The 16,699-nt window shown below is 39.4% G+C and overlaps 1 protein-coding gene across 1 annotated transcript in view; it reads right to left on the bottom strand.

Moving 5' to 3' along the window:
* Nucleotides 1–798: 798 nt before the first annotated feature.
* Nucleotides 799–16,699, bottom strand: part of LOC106605119 (glutamate receptor ionotropic, kainate 3) — a 120,792-nt gene continuing 104,891 nt past the window's right edge. The window contains exons 13-16 of the mRNA XM_045718370.1: nucleotides 11,275–11,492; nucleotides 7,284–7,509; nucleotides 5,535–5,788; nucleotides 799–4,829 (exon numbers count right to left, since the gene is read on the bottom strand). Coding sequence (XP_045574326.1) covers nucleotides 4,629–4,829; nucleotides 5,535–5,788; nucleotides 7,284–7,509; nucleotides 11,275–11,492 — 899 coding nt within the window. The 3' untranslated portion in view covers nucleotides 799–4,628. The remainder of the gene's footprint in view (nucleotides 4,830–5,534; nucleotides 5,789–7,283; nucleotides 7,510–11,274; nucleotides 11,493–16,699) is intronic.

Raw genomic sequence — 16,699 nt, 5'->3', positions numbered from 1 at the left:
ATGTGCTTCCTTTCTTGAAATATTGCATTCTGTCACTTATTCTGTCACTTATGTTGCTTATACAACTGTTCTGCAGCAAAACGATGATGATGATGATGATGATTATTACTGGGATAGTATAAGGGTTGATGGTTGGCAAGCTCTATCAAGGCCTAGATAAATACTATTATATAAGAAGGTATCTCTGCTTGCTGATCCTCATTAAATGTAACAGACAAAAGCAGAAGAGATCATTTCTAAGAAGGCTTCTATGCTCTCATGTATGGATGTTTGCCATTGAGTAATAGTCATGAAATAGACAAATGATCGCTCAGTGTGTATCAGTAATTACCCCTGGAGTCTCAGATGCGGTCACTGCAGATTAACTCTCTTCAGAAGGCCTCTATCCATCTTTTCGCGTAGCAGAAGTTCCCCACACATTAGACAGTTCAGTCACTTACCACTCCAACATGCACTACTCTCTCCACTCTCCCTGTTTGATGTGCATGTCTTAGCAAGTCACAATGGTAATCTTATAAATAGCAGGTTTAAAAATGCACATGTTTCTCTGTGGCGCCCTCCTGTCTTTCATGTCACTGTGCACTTATACTTCAGTGATTCGGTATCAGCAAGCTCAGGTAAAGCATGACTTCAAAGGGATATTACACCCCGAGTGAATGGATCCATACTGCAAATGGCAACACAGTTCTCCTTGAGCCAGCTCTGCAGAGAGAGTTTTGTATTCTCAGGTTTAGTTGTATGAATCTAGTCTCTATCAACTGACAGTGTATTTGAATAATAGGACTCAAACAAGAGTAATATAGTTTTACATGTTTTATTTAAAACTTTAAAATCATATAACCCATACAGCAAACTGTACAATTGAATTATTCACAGTGTGTTAAAAAGAAAATAACGCAATAGCCTCTCTATGATTTTGTATTTCCCCATGTTTTACTTGTTTATTCTAATAATGGTATTCTCTTAACACATACAGTTATTAGGTAAACAGAAAATGTTACAAAACGTTACAAAAAACTATATTCATAGAAATTCTGCATGTCCACAAAGAAAACCCTGGTCGGCACCAACATATTAATCCTATCGTTTGAGAGGTTTCCTGTCAAACAATAGCAGTAGACAATTCAGCTCAACTCAAAACAAAACATAAATACCTAGCGCTGTGACTGTTTGATTGCTTAATAAAGTGTAACTCTAACTCATAGCAAATACTGCACATGTTTTGTTATTTTTTTCATAATTTTTATCTTAGATTTCATAAAATGTTGTAAAATAACTGGATTCACATTTTGGTATAAAAAAGACAGTATGCTTTATAACTGGGACTGATTGAATTAACTGAACTCAAATCTTGGTAGTAAATTTAAATAGTTTTATTAATGGATCACTGATGTCCATTTTCACCACAATTATTTCGGAGCGTATATGGATTAACAAAAAAAAGCACTAAAGTAACTTGTGTTTGCAGTCAAAGGGGAATTCAACTGGAAGCCAGTCTAACATGTAGTGTAACAACCAGTCTTTGCCCAACTGCATCATGGGTTTCAAAAGAGAAGAAAAGATCCAGCTAGATCCTACAAAATCTATTCTAAAGAAGTTTCCGCTACAGTTTTGGGGAATTCAATATTACAACGTCACATACACCTCATATCAATATATTAGGTGCGATAAAATAAGATTTACATATAATATTCTACTCTTGATGATCATAATCCAATATAATATATTATAATCCATTCCAATCGAATAAATTAATATGGAGGATGGGGAAGTGGGGTACAGGTTAAAGTAGCATATGAAACCTAATTTAAATTAAGAAATTGTGTTTGGCTGAGAGCAAAAATGTATGTATTTACCTGTAAAAATTTAGCAAAATACATTTTCTCCTGTTCATCTTATCTACATATACTCTACTTTGCAGAAGGGAGTTGATTAACATTTATACAATGAGTTTCTACCAAACCAATAATAAGTCACACAGATTTAAGTTTCCTTGAATCTTTACATTGTTAATGTTGAAAAAAAAGGAACCCAAGATAGTTTGTCTTTTTTATCAATATTGTAAACCTCACAGAGGTATGCTGTCTCTTCAGCTCCCTATTCCGGCAGCTCACATATAGACTCCTAGCATCCTACAGCTCAATACTCATTGTAGATATACAGTTTATAAGCGTTCCAGACAACATAAACACAGAAAACCCAAACTTCAGATCTTCCGTCTGTTTGTTCATCTCATCATCTGAGCATGATATTGATTCATGATAATGATTCATTTAATGATATTTATCTCTAGTGCACAGTATGAAAATCAAATGCAAAAACCAAAAGGGTCTCATCAGCCACTCAGAGCTAGCCTATCTCATGTCCGTAATGGTAGCGTAGCGTTCGTTAACGCTGCCACAAAGCTTTAATATCGGCCCTGCAATATGAATAAGCAAAATAATTTGTGAGTCCCAAGGACATTCACTGTTGCCGTGGCCACAAAGTAAACACACATAGAAGGAACAGTATGTAGTACCGTTCAAAATGATGACAGCATTTGTTTCTTACTCATAAGGTCCCTTGTCCAATGTCCTCCGCCCAACACAATACTAAACCTAGTCATTTACAATCACCTGCAATGACAGAACTAAAACCAAACAGCTTAAAACAGTGACTATGCAGTCTGTACATCTGTACTGTGCTCTCTGCATTTCTTTCATATCACTGATATTATTAGAGTATCTGTTTAGCAGTCAGAAGGTAATTCATTGCAAGCAGCAAGAGCAATTCAATGGACGTTGTGCGATTATAACATGGCTATTTATGAGGGGCCTTATTGTAGAGACACTTTCACAAAATGGAAACAGATGGCTGACTGCCCTCTGAAAATGTTATATTGCCATTGGTTTTTTTTAACAACTCAAAGCCAATGTAGACACATTTCTCTGAAATGTTTATTAAGTGGACATGGGCAGATATAACCAACTAGAGATAACCAATTAGCCAAGCTAGCCTAGCTAGCTGGCTAACTAACTAGCTGACTATAACCCTAACCATAACGCTTCAAACATGAACGGTATGATTGGATTTAACATAACCATGAATATGTTATGCTTTTATGAGTAAATAAATTCTGTTTATACCCCTAAATCGTACAGTTGTTCAACTTGTAAATATCAAAAAAGTAATGAGACCAGGTAGTTATTTTAGAGGACAATATAGACTAGTAGTGCAACAAGTATAAGGGGGTTCATGTCCATTTATCATTGGTAGCCAAATAAGAGTAAACACTTCAAGTTATGTACTTGCATTTTGGTACATGAATACGTTGAAGCAAATCACTCCTCATTCATTATCCCAAGAGTATTGTATATTTGATTGTTTGAAAAAAGTCATTATATCTGATAGGAACACATGTTGTAAAGAGGAAAAAGGCCATGGATATTCTTCTTTAACATAGTCTAATTTACAAATTTGGGATCAGTATCTCATGAAGCACTTGCATGAGCAGTCACATCCAATGTTTAGTTTTATTTTACGGGCAGATCTTTGGCAATTGGCTAGCTCATTGTACTTAATTTTTTTTCACGTACAAGATTATCTTAATGTCCACAAAACATATGTCTGCAAATAATGTGGTGAAGCACAAACAAATAGGGCCCTACATTGTGTTTAGTCACGATAACAAAATGGCACAATATGTGGAAACGTCATGTATTACCAATAAATCAAGGTCTCCCCATTAAAACCTCAGGATTGCTTCAGTGATGTCAACTCTCTCTCTCCCGTTGAACAGCAATTTTTCGTCAATTAAAGATCTGCAAACCAAGTTCACTGAGTGACTAATGCTCTCTCTTACTATGGGATTTACTCACTGTTGGGATTCCATTGCTGTCATCTGCATGTACTAAGGACGTGTTTCTTCAAGTGGAATTATAGAAGTCCGGTGGTCCAAGCCATGCGTTTAAAAACGCCTCCCACAAAATAGACGGTGAGTCAAAGAGAGCAAATCAAGAACTCAATGTTATGTCTGTACAAGGTTTGAGGTAACATAATTTTCTGCTGCCAAAGGACCTCCAGACAAGATAAAAAATTATCGGTCAGAACTTTGACTTTGAATGATCGTGATGTGCCATGTGTGACATAATTGATCTCCCATCAAAACCTAATTTCCCATGTCTGTCTGTAGTTCTTTTATTGCCATGTTCAATGAAGCCAACTCTGTCTTTATGCCATATGTCCAATAAAAAGGTTGAATCATTGTTGTCAATCAAGGATTCCTTGGATATCTTGTGATTCCTTGGTGAGTGTATTTTTGTGTTACGTACGTAAACATCGGACTTGAATACAGATTATTTGGAGATGTTGTTTCCTTTTCCAGGAACGGTTCTTCTCCTCCTCCACCTCACTCTCTCTTTTTCTGTCTCTTTTGGAATATATGGGTGAACGCTGTCATACCTGTGTCGCCGATGCTGCCATTTTGATAGTACCATGTTTAGTTAGTGTTCCGTGTTTCGTTAGTGTACCTATGTCGCTGTGGTTGATGGTGAATCTGGTAATCCCCTCGATTCCATTGTCCCAGGTTTCGGGACCAATCATGCCCTCCACATTGCCCAGAAGGCTCTTTCTCTGGGAGGCGCAAACCGTCACGGGAACACGGGGGTCATCCCAGTGTTGCAGCTCATGTTGTCCTTTCCCGGGAGTCGTCGGTCGTTGAACGTGTGCATGTTGATCACTGCATCCGTCTTGACCATGACCGGGACCTGGTGGTGGTGCTTGTGTTTCACACGCCTCCCGCAGGTGAACGACTGTCTGATCTCGTCCACCATGGCACTGCAGAAAGACCTCTGGGCAAAAAGGGCGAGGAGGAGGGGAGAGAAGGGGGGGGAAAGGGATAGGGGGTAAATGCCTTAGCTTTAAATGGTTCTGAGAGCATAGTGTCAACAACAATCAAGAGTGCAAAACACATTAGCCACAAAACAGTCATGTATGCTGTTCCTCTCCCATCGCTGACAGCCATGTCAAACTGCAACCCCCACCACATGCAACCCACGCAATGTGCACTGTTCCTGCTCTGTCAGATTGAACACAGTGCCGTATTCTTACCCCATTAACTATACAAGAATGCTTGACACAACCCGCTTAGTTGCATAACTCCAATCTGCGGTTTACAACTTGAGTTTCATGGTATTCTGACAACTGCAATGACTAATAACAGATTAATTCGGCATGCTCCAATTTACAATTATGCCTGATAAAATGAAATAAATGTTCTATTTATGGCCAAATAGCACAGGGATTATTTGAGGAATGCAAATCCCTTTAATAAAGGGAACTAAAATGGACAAGAGTGCAGCTTGAATTTAAAAGTTGTTTTCATATTGTCAGACATAAGCACAGTTAGGCAAGTTGAATAATGGAAGTGAAGGATCTAAAATGAACCAATATATATATACTGTACATCATGCAGACAATGTCATCCATAAAATAATCACATCAAGCACATAAATTACTGATCAACAATCTTGAATCAGATTCATGGGTATATCTACCTGCTCACGTTTCGCCGTCTTCCTTAGCTTGTATATGAATTCGGCTATAGCCACAAAGACGGAGAGAACCAGGCCAGACGCCAGCACTATAAAGATCCCTCCCAGGTTCTGAATGCCCATGGGGCCGGCTTTCTCACGGCGCTCTTCGTCCAGACAGCTGCTGCCGCTCCACCACTTCTCCTTGAGCATGTGCAGACGGCCATCCTCCAGAATGCTCAGGATGGCGATGGTCACTTTGTCCCGGTATGGAGAGCCTGTAAGGCAAGCAACAGGTCTGCTTAAGTCTGGTTGAAAGATAAAATAAGCCACTAGCTGGACCTCGCTGATGAGGCCACAGGGGCGTTTTCACAACACATGGCTTAAATGTATATGTTGTCATTGCATATTAATATACATTCAAAAGTTTGGACACCTACTTATTCAAGGGTTTTTCTTTATTTTTGCGCATTAACAAGGAAAGAAATTCCACAAATTAACTTAAGGCACAACTGTTAATTGAGACACATTCCAGGTGACTACCTCATGAAGCTGGTTGAGAGAATGTCAAGAGTGTGCAAAGCTGTCATCAAGGCAAAGGGTGGCTACTTTGAAGAATCTCAAATGTAAAATATATTTTGATTTGTTTAACAATTTTTTTGGTTAGTACATGATTCCATATGTGTTATTTCATAGTTTTGATGTTTTCACTATTATTCTACAATGTAGAAAATAGTAAAAATAAAGAAAAACCCTGGAATGAGTAGGTGTGTCAACTTTTGACTGGTACTGTAAATCAAATCAAATTTAAGTGGTCACATACACAGTTTTGCAGAAGTTATCGCAGGTGCAGCGAAATGCTTATGTTTCTAGCTTCAACAGTGCAGCAATAATTTAACAATACACACATAGTACATTAATTACAAAAGTAAAATACAATAGTAGATCGAAATGCTCTGCATCGAAAGCACAGATATAGAATGAATGTGTTATTTGTTTCTGTCCAGCTTGAAGGACCACCTCCTACCAATGTATCAGTGGGGGATGGTGCTTGTTGCAGGAGTTATGGAGAGCTGGAGAGTATTCATACCATCAACGACCTATTAAAACTTCTTCGGGATCGGTGTCCCTTCCACGGGCTAACGTAGGCTAATGCGATTAGCATGAGGTTGTAAGTAACAAGAACATTTCCCAGGACATAGACATATCTGATATTGGCAGAAAGCTTAAATTCTTGTTAATCTAACTGCACTGTCTAATTTACAGTAGCTATTACAGCGAAAGAATACCATGCTATTGTTTGAGGAGAGTGCACAATTCTGAACATGAAAAGTTATTAAATCAACAAATTAGGCACATTTGGGCAGTCTTGATACAACATTTTGAACAGAAATACAATAGTTCATTGGATCAGTCTAAAACTTTGCACATACACTGATGCCATCTAGTGGTCAAAAACTAAATTGCACCTGGGCTGGAATAATACATTTTGGCCTTTCTCTTGCTTTTCAAAGTTGATGGTACAAAAAAATACAAAAGAACAGTTGGTTTTTCTTTGTATTATCTTTTACCAGATCTATTGTATTATATTCTACTACATTCCTTTCACATTTCCATAAACTTCAAAGTGTTTCCTTTCAAATGGTACCAGGAATATGCATATCCTTGCTTCAGGGCCTGAGCTACAGGCAGTTAGATTGGGTATGTAATTTTAGGCGAAAATGGAAAAAAAGGGGCTAATCCTTAAGAATTACAGATTTTATTACATCTTACCCATGGGAGTGCCTATTCCATAGCCTTTGCTGTCAATGACACCTCCAACCTGGGTGAGGTTGCAGTTCCGCTGGGTAATGTAATCGATTGTGGTGGACTCCATGAGCAAGGCATAGTCAGACTTCAGAACCCTCTGGATGCCGTCCTCAATGGACTTGACCAGCGACGTACTCTGTTTACTACTCATAAAAGCCCACATCTTCTCAAAAGTAGAAACCTTTGATTTCTGTAAGGGGAAGAATTGAAAGTACAATCAATGTTGAATCTCAGATTGTGCATTACAACTGGTCAAAGGGGCATTGAGTCTACACAGTACTTAAAAAAATTAACATGTTTTCTACCGTGTGTTGATCCCATTGCACATCCCTCATCTTTGTAGCACATAGTATTGGTGTTGAAAATAATCTGGCAATCTTGAGCACCTACAGTGAGGGAAAAAAGTATTTGATCCCATGCTGATTTTGTACGTTTGCCCACTGACAAAGGAATGGTCAGTCTATAATTTTAATGGTAGGTTTATTTGAACAGTGAGAGACTGAATAAAAACAAAAAAATCCAGAAAAACGCATGTCAAAAATGTTAGAAATTGATTTGCATTTTAATGAGGGAAATAAGTATTTGACCCCTCTTCAAAACATGACTTAGTATTTGGTGGCAAAATCCTTGTTGGCAATCACGGAGGTCAGACATTTCTTGTAGTTGGCCACCAGGTTTGCACACATCTCAGGAGGGATTTTGTCCCACTCCTCTTTGCAGATCTTCTCCAAGTCATTAAGGTTTCGAGGCTGACGTTTGGCAACTCGAACCTTAAGCTCCCTCCACAGATTTTCTATGGGATTAAGGTCTGGAGACTGGCAAGGCCACTCCAGGACCTTAATGTGCTTCTTCTTGAGCCACTCCTTTGTTGCCTTGGCCGTGTGTTTTGGGTCATTGTCATGCTGGAATACCCATCCACGACGCATTTTCAATGCCCTGGCTGAGGGAAGGAGGTTCTCACCCAAGATTTGACGGTACATGGCCCCGTCCATCGTCCCTTTGATGCGGTGAAGTTGTCCTGTCCCCTTAGCAGAAAAACACCCCCAAAGCATAATGTTTCCACCTCCATGTTTGATGGTGGGGATGGTGTTCTTGGGGTCATAGGCAGCATTCCTCCTCCTCCAAAAACGGCGAGTTGAGTTGATGCCAAAGAGCTCCATTTTGGTCTCATCTGACCACAACACTTTCACCCAGTTGTCCTCTGAATCATTCAGATGTTCATTGGCAAATTTCAGACGGGCGTGTATATGTGCTTTCTTGGGCAGGGGGACCTTGCGGGCGCTGCAGCATTTCAGTCCTTCACGGCGTAGTGTGTTACCAATTGTTTTCTTGGTGACTATGGTCCCAGCTGCCTTAAGATCATTGACAAGATCCTCCCGTGTAGTTCTGGGCTGATTCCTCACCGTTCTCATGATCATTGAACCCCAGGCCGAGGGAGATTGACAGTTCTTTTGTGTTCTGATTGAGAGGGGGTCAAATACTTATTTCCCTCATTAAAATGCAAATCAATTTCTAACATTTTTTACATGCGTTTTTCTGGATTTTTTGTTGTTATTCTGTCTCTCACTGTTCAAATAAACCTACCATTAAAATTATAGACTGATCATTTCTTTGTCAGTGGGCAAACGTACAAAATCAGCAGGGGATCAAATACTTTTTTCCCTCACTGTATCATGCTGTTATTATCCTTTTTCCACACTTCTCCATCTCGAGGTATATAAATGCACGAATAAAGGAAGGTATTGGAGCCTTGAGGTCAAGAAAAACAAATAAACTGTGCAATGCCACTTTAACATTCGCAGCTTTCAAGTACTGTATCTACTTTGACACTTCTATACATCTATTTATTTTTTTATATAAAAAGTGACTTGTGCCACTGGATACAATAATTTAGTATGGGGAGGTAATGTACTTCTATTTTCATACATGGGAAATAAGAAAAAATTCTGGATTAATTGAGTTCCACTCTATTAGCCTTGCGTTTGTCTATGTGATATTTCATGCTATTTGACAAGGGGTCAAATGTTATTCCATACCTAATTTGAGATAATGACTGTCTCGTCACCATAGTCATTTGAAAATATGTAGGATGTCAAAGCTCTTTAGTTACTTAATTCCTGCATTGATGGTTAAAATGTGAAAAACTTTATTTGTAGGTGCATGTGACACACATACAGTACATCTGATTGTCAAGATAGCATAGTGCTACTATAAGTGTGCCAGAGATTACAGTGCAAAGATTTACTTTGCCCTACAGTGCCCTTCCATGCAGTGTGATTTGACAAATCTACAGCTACTCCCCGACCTCTTCAGTATTTATCAGCGCCCTCATCTGCTTCAGTCGAGCTCGTTAGCCCTCCCAGTGATAACGAGAAGGAACCGAGGGCACTTGAGCTCTGCAATTGATGAGGTAATTATAGACACCTGTGTCTCCTCTGACTAATAACAATGCAATCATATCTGTCACTAATCAAAGTAAACACGCTTAAGGAGTAAAATCCACTTTTTACTGTGCTGAGAACTTACAGCAAGTTCTTGACTAATTGTCAATCTTTAATTTAGAGAAGGTTCAAATAGATGGCTATAGCTCAGGGTAGACAGGCAGCCATTAGGAACTAAAGGCCCTGATGAGTAGATGATTAGTAAGATAAGGTTTCAGTAGGGGCTGGAGCAAAAGCCTGAACACTCAGTAGCTCTCCAGGAGGAGGGTTGGCCACCCCTGGTTTACACCATAGCCAGTAGTTCCAATGGTTAGGCAACTGATGACTCTAATTTGGTATAATCACAAATTCTAGTTACTCCATGGACCATGCCTAATCCCTCATTGAACTCCATGTTAATCAATCCTTATGGGATAGAATGGGTACTAATGTGCTCTTTCTCCCCTGGTGGATTTTTTGGTGGTCATCGGGAATATTTATGTGGGTGAAAATTCTATTGGTGGATATTCTGACCGGGTCATAGAGCAGCTGAGACAATGCTAACAGAGAGCAGTAAGAGAAATTATGAATAATAATAATAATATTTGTAACACACTTTAAAAAAAAACTAAGTGCCAATAAATATAATATGAATATAAGTATAATATTAATTTAATTTGATATAATATGAATAAAGCAATATAAAGGAAATAGCAAATGGGCCAGAGAGAACTCAACTAAAAATACATCCTCAATTATATTGTCAGGGCAGGGGATACTCCTAAGATACACTCTTTAGCAGAGGCACACATGTTACATACAGTATTTATGAACTATTCAACAGAGAATATTTGAAAATGTAAAAATGGGACAATCATCGTGGGTAAAATAATCTGTTTTCCTTGCTATTGTGTGCCATAAACATATGGACTTTTCCCTTGTCTATAAAACATTTTCCATAGAACTGTCCAATGTTTTCCATTTCTTACACAGAAAAACAGCAACCCTTACACGTTATTCAGCACCACAGTAACAGCATCTGAGGCGAAACTCAAAATAATGTTGAGAACCCTGCAGGGCAAAAGCTGAAACTTTGGAATAAAAAAATAATTATGGAGGATCACATCAAACAACGTGGAGAAGTGGAGAACTTGCTTTTGCAGTGGGAATTAAGATCTAAGTGGAAATAAAATAAAAAAATAAAAATGTATTTTCTGGAATAATTATTATTTGTTATATTTTATTAAGCATACTGAATATAAAAAAGTACTGATTCAGCATCTTGTCTCAGTTCTTCATAAACACGTTTTATGACAATATAACTGTGTGTACTCAGCGTGCTTCAATCAATGAATGGGGCTGCATTCAAACTGCTTAAAATGACTGGAGGAAATAAATGAAGAGATTTAATTATGTTATTTTTCGGATAACGTTCTTGGCAGATTGTTCATTTAACATGAGTAATGAAATCAACATGAAACAAAGCACAACTTAAAACCAAAGCAAAGACAGACCAGGTCTTTTAAGATACATACCTTGAAGAAAGACATGGTGGCACTGTCTTTGACCACACCATACTCAATCTTGGTCTGCTTGGCGATGTCGTCGGCAGAGTCCACGGGCGACTCCATGCGCTCCACGGTGAGGAAGGCGGCCAGGTTGGCCGTGTAGGAGGAGATGATGATGAGGGTGAAGAACCACCAGATGCCTCCGATGATCCTGGTGGACAGGGCTTTTGGCATCAGCTCAGAGCCTGGATGGCAGACATGGTGAGGGAGAGCAACGGTCATCTTACAGATACACTACAGGTATTCTGTCGCTAATTGTTTAGCTCACATTTTGGCTTGAATTCTGACTGTATGGTTCATATACATAGTCCATGATATATTAGGTCATTTCCAGACAATATTTCTGTCAATTTAGGGGACCCATTTTAACTCAAGAGTACCCCCAGAGGCAAAAGTTTAGTGGAGATGTTTGACATCACTTACGCATCTTCTTTATGTAAGACTGTTACAGAATATAACAAACACAATGGTTGAATGGTTGCTTTTCCACATAAGGTGTTCAATGGAACACACATACTGTACACTCTTGGTCTTACTCAAATTCTCAGATGGAAAACAACTAAAGGGGCATATCTAAGTACCTGGCAGCCTTATATTTTAATTTGACTACAATTAGCTGGCTATGAAGAAAGCGGATGAGCATAACTTTTTGGGGGGCGATCCCAAACTCTAATGCCAGACAGAGTAGGATTCCAGTATCCAAACAAACCCTCAGTCTGAGCTGAGAGTTCATTTTAAAATAATGGTCATGTTCCAAGCTGACAATATTCCAGTTGTGTTGCATGCACCATCCAATGGTTGTGTGCACGTCATCGACTGCGGAGTCAGGTATCTGATTGCTATATCATATGATGAAGTTAGTTGAAATGTTTAAACACCTATACGTGCATTGTGAGATATCAGAGTCAGGTTAGAATCAGGCTTAATGTCGTACAAGAGGAAAATCCTCTTGAACGCATAAAACACAGCAAGAAACAGTCAGACATAAATAATATCCCCCCCACACCTGCCCATAGAGGGAAGCTACATAGAATTGTTCCTTATAGTGATAGCCCCCAGGATGAAACTCCTCCAGAAGGGCGTGGTGCGACACTTAATTGTCTCAGACTTGTCAGGTGGAGATCAAAGCAGTAATGGTGGTCTGGGCTGGAGATCTGGCATGCATCTGCAATGTAGTCAGCCGGGAACGCGGACTCTGATTCCACCAAGCTTAACAGACAGAAAGCACAAACTGATGGTGGAATCTGTTCTGGTGTTTTTGAAATACTAAAGTGACACGCGTTTGCTTTTTCCGATGTGGGGTTTCATAAAGAACCCTGACACTAGGCATGTGTCCAATTAAAATAATGTCACCAAGACAAAGAGGTCACATCTAAATGTGATTCTGCTCTTTCTCTGCCTTTGAAATGTTCCATCTCCTTTGCCACAGCCATATGTTCCCTGCACCCGTAAAATGGCTCGCCTAGTATACATGCACTATATGCTTTCTTTTATCTGGGCTGTTGTGTGCATTCTGAGATTACAATGTGTCGATGTTGTGTTTTGTATTCTTCTTAGCGTGATTTTGAATTGTGTTGAGCAGTGCCTCACAAATAATGCATGCATAAACATACATCCATTTGTGACAACTTACATTTGACAGGGTGAAAATGGCTTATCAGTCTCAGGACATAAATGTTCAATTACTTAGGTTGGCCAGACTGCCTCCCACAGCATTTAATATGACATTGTGAGGTCCTCTGTCAGTTCAATTCCCATATATCTTGTTTACAATAGCTTTTTGACTACTTTATTTTCTGTCCCTGTCGACGTCTAAAACAACCTCTCCACCAGAGGTTGAGTTCAGTGCCCTCCACTACTTTACTGAGAAGATTTATGAGGGTAATTTTGAAGAGTAACCACCCCACTGAGAGGAGGTAAAGTGGTCAGCTTTTTAACCTTCCTTGCCCAATTTGATTGGATTTGTCCTTTGCTTACACGGTGGCAAACAAGGCCAGTACTGTAACACTCTAAGGTAAGAACTATCACTTAAGAGTAGGAGGACACCCAGCTCAGCAGTCAAACTGGTAAGGAACTGGAACAACTGGTGGCCCAATTGGATTCCAGGCCATAAAATGCTGTTGTCAGCTGGAGCGCACAGCACCTAGAACAATCAAATAAATACTAAAAACGGATTGGTCATACAGTGCTGCCGAGGAAATGAAACCTTGTCAATGCACTGTGCATCTCCTTGAAGAAGGACTTCATGTCTTCTAAGCCAAAGAAGTATAAATGTCCTTTCAGAGCAGAAGATAATGATGCAATTCCAGTCAACAAAGCGGCACAATCTCAGTGACTGCGGTGCTGCTGCAGCTAGAATGGCTAGGTGCTGACATCATAGTTTCAAGTTGTAATGTCATGTGCACAAGTACAGTGAAAGGCCTTGCAAAACACTATGACAAAACATTCTAATCTAAAGTATGTTACGGGATGGGGGATGTGACTCTAAATACACACTACGGCAAAATGGCAATTTTATTGAGAAAGGTATTAGGCTCAGGGATGCTGAATGAATGAAGGGCATTTTATTTTTGTGTAAAAGCACCAGTTGGCAACCCATCCCTTATGGGATTAATTGACATAAACAAACATTACAAGAATTTCACTGTGATGATTCTGTGATAATTCTTGATGCTTGTAATATTACATACAGTAGAAACATTTGCTGTGATCCACCTGTGTGGAATTCATGTGTTTACAGTACCCTCTATCACCCATAATAAAATATACGACTAGCAAAAAGCATTCATAACTACTCGTGGCTCCTTATAACAGCCTTGACAAAAGCAAGAGTTAAATTCTCTGAAGATTTAGAAGCACTGAGCACTATTAAATGCAATGCCCTGGCTTTCTCCCCATGTTATTTTCCCCACAAGCAAAGATTCAACTTAACATCAGGGAGGCACCTCTTCCCGTGAGAATCATTACCTGCACTTAACATTCTCTCCTTCGTGGCCTCATCACATAAAAACACGCGCTCTACACCAGAGGCAGTTACTGCTTATTAATCTCTTTTAAAAACTGAACGTCATGAAAAACTAAAAATGTTTTCCAAGTTGAGAAACTCTTCTCCATATCGGGATAAGATAACTAACACAGATAAGGTCAAAACTATGCCCCCATGACTATAAATGCAATATTTTGTATAGCTTATGTTCCTTACACATTCTGCATATCAATATAGCAACTTATTTTCATGTTTCACCCGTTTTGCGACACCTCAGACACTATGTTTGTCATGAGAAAAGCCTCACACAGCCCAGGGCGCGCCTCTTTTGAAGCATGCAAGGTCTGCTTTTACACCTCTCCATTTTGTGTATTCTTCTTGTTTTGTTTGACACCTCACTCCTACAGACAAGCTGGCAGGATTTTGTTTTATTAGGCTGTTCTTCCTCTTCCAAACATGGCCATTTTCATTTTAAACATGTCAATGAAATGGCTTCCTCCTCAGCGACTGTCGGTGAGTTTGGCTGCAGAGCATAAGGTGTCTGGTTTGTATAACAAAATGCACCCCGTCGGATACATATTTGGTCCATTTGTATCAGGGCAGAACACATAGCACTTTTTTGCACTTTCCACTGGCACTTATTGTATTCTTTCCAGCATGGAATTAAATGAAGTATATTTCTCGGACTCCATGGTTTTTCCTTTTAATGGTTTGAGTGTGAGTACCTGCTGAATTCCATGGTCATTTTTTCTCTCACGCAGCGGCCACCATTCCCCTTAGCCTGAGCATTTGCCCGAAATGCCAGATGGCCAGTCCGCCTCTGGCTACAGAACACATAGGTGCCACAATTACTCAATACTAGTCCATCTAAACAGAGATAAACGTGTGCAGGCAGCCCATGATGCTCCAGGGTGAAGACTATGTTATTGCTGCATTGATAAATGACATGATCAATTGATTAGATAGTATAAAGGTTTGCTATAAGGAGATGGATTAAAAAAAACGCATTTCAGTGGGAATGTCTTCCAGAGAATCAATGTTTGACCTACTTTTTTAGTTAACTGCAAACGATGCAGGTTTTTTTTTTTTCTCACTTCATCATAGGGAACTAAGTTAGATTGGGGAAAGGCAACATGTTTAAAGAGTAATTGTAACTTGTTAACGTAATTGTTCTAAGTGATTCCGGACCACGTTAGCGCTATGATCGCAAAGGGATAGTTCACTCAAATTCCAAAAGTAGATATCCTTTTGGTTTTGTTAACTTTGCTACTGTCACCAAATGCATTTTTCTTTTGCGCTTGTGTCCAAAGAATAATGCAAGTCAATATTCCAGATAAAATAATTTTTCGTGTTTGATGTCCAAATCATTTAAAAATAACTTTATAGTTAAAAAAAAAGACATTTTAGACACTTTGGGATGATTTGGCAATGAAAAGTCTATCTATCAAGGAAGGTTATACTCATAATGCAAAGTGGAGTTCAGCGAACCACCTCCGGTACACTTTACTTTCAGTGACCTAGTTAACTCTTAGACCATTTTGCTGTGTCGATGTAAAATATCCTGTTGTATAGTAATGTCATCTGGGGGAACAACATTAACCTGCTTACAGGAGGACAGTATCAAAGGAACAATATTCTTCACCAACACAGGTGGTTTAAGTTTTAAGTTCAAGTTTCAAGTGGTTGACATAACATCCCAATGACAAAGGACCATCAGTCTTGTTCAAAGATGAATCACCAACTTCCTTCTGTTTTGTTCGTTCCTCTCCTCCCTCTCATATTGTACTGTTAGCCTCCTAGCCTCCACTCACAATGCAAATTGTCAGAGATACCATGCAGCTACGTGGGAGAGCTGCCGAGGAGCACAGCTCTTGTGCTTAATGGATTGCCGCATTTGCTCTCCTTACCGGCAGAGATCCACCGTCGAGCCTCGTCGAGCCTCCCTAATTTGTCTTGTTACATTGAGGTTAAACATTTTATTAGTAGCTCTTTTTTTTAAATCCTCGGCTGACTTCATTACGTCAAAGCATTTATGGGGCTCCATTTGCTTACGAATGTCTTTAAGGGTGGACGAGGCGAACGCATTAGCTTGGTGTCCTTCCCCTTACCTTCCTCAGATTTGTGTAAGCTTACACAGAAGGTGGAATAATTCAAAAAGGTATTTTGGGGGTTGGGGAAAGACTAAAGCTAACTGTCTGCTCTAGCATAAGAAAGATGCTGAGAATTGACATACTTTCATATCATGAAATGATGCATAAAGGACAATAATGACAATGCACTACTCCAGCACCATAAAAGGCCCAAGCGGCATTTAACAAAATGTAATTTGTCCCGAGAGCTGAGCTGTGTGGAGGGTATAGAGATAGTGGGTCTTTGGAAAGAGGACTCGGGGAAACACAACAATAT

This window comes from Salmo salar, chromosome ssa05, assembly GCF_905237065.1.
Source record: "Salmo salar chromosome ssa05, Ssal_v3.1, whole genome shotgun sequence".
NCBI lineage: Eukaryota > Metazoa > Chordata > Actinopteri > Salmoniformes > Salmonidae > Salmo > Salmo salar.
This window is presented reverse-complemented; position numbering and strand designations above follow the sequence as displayed.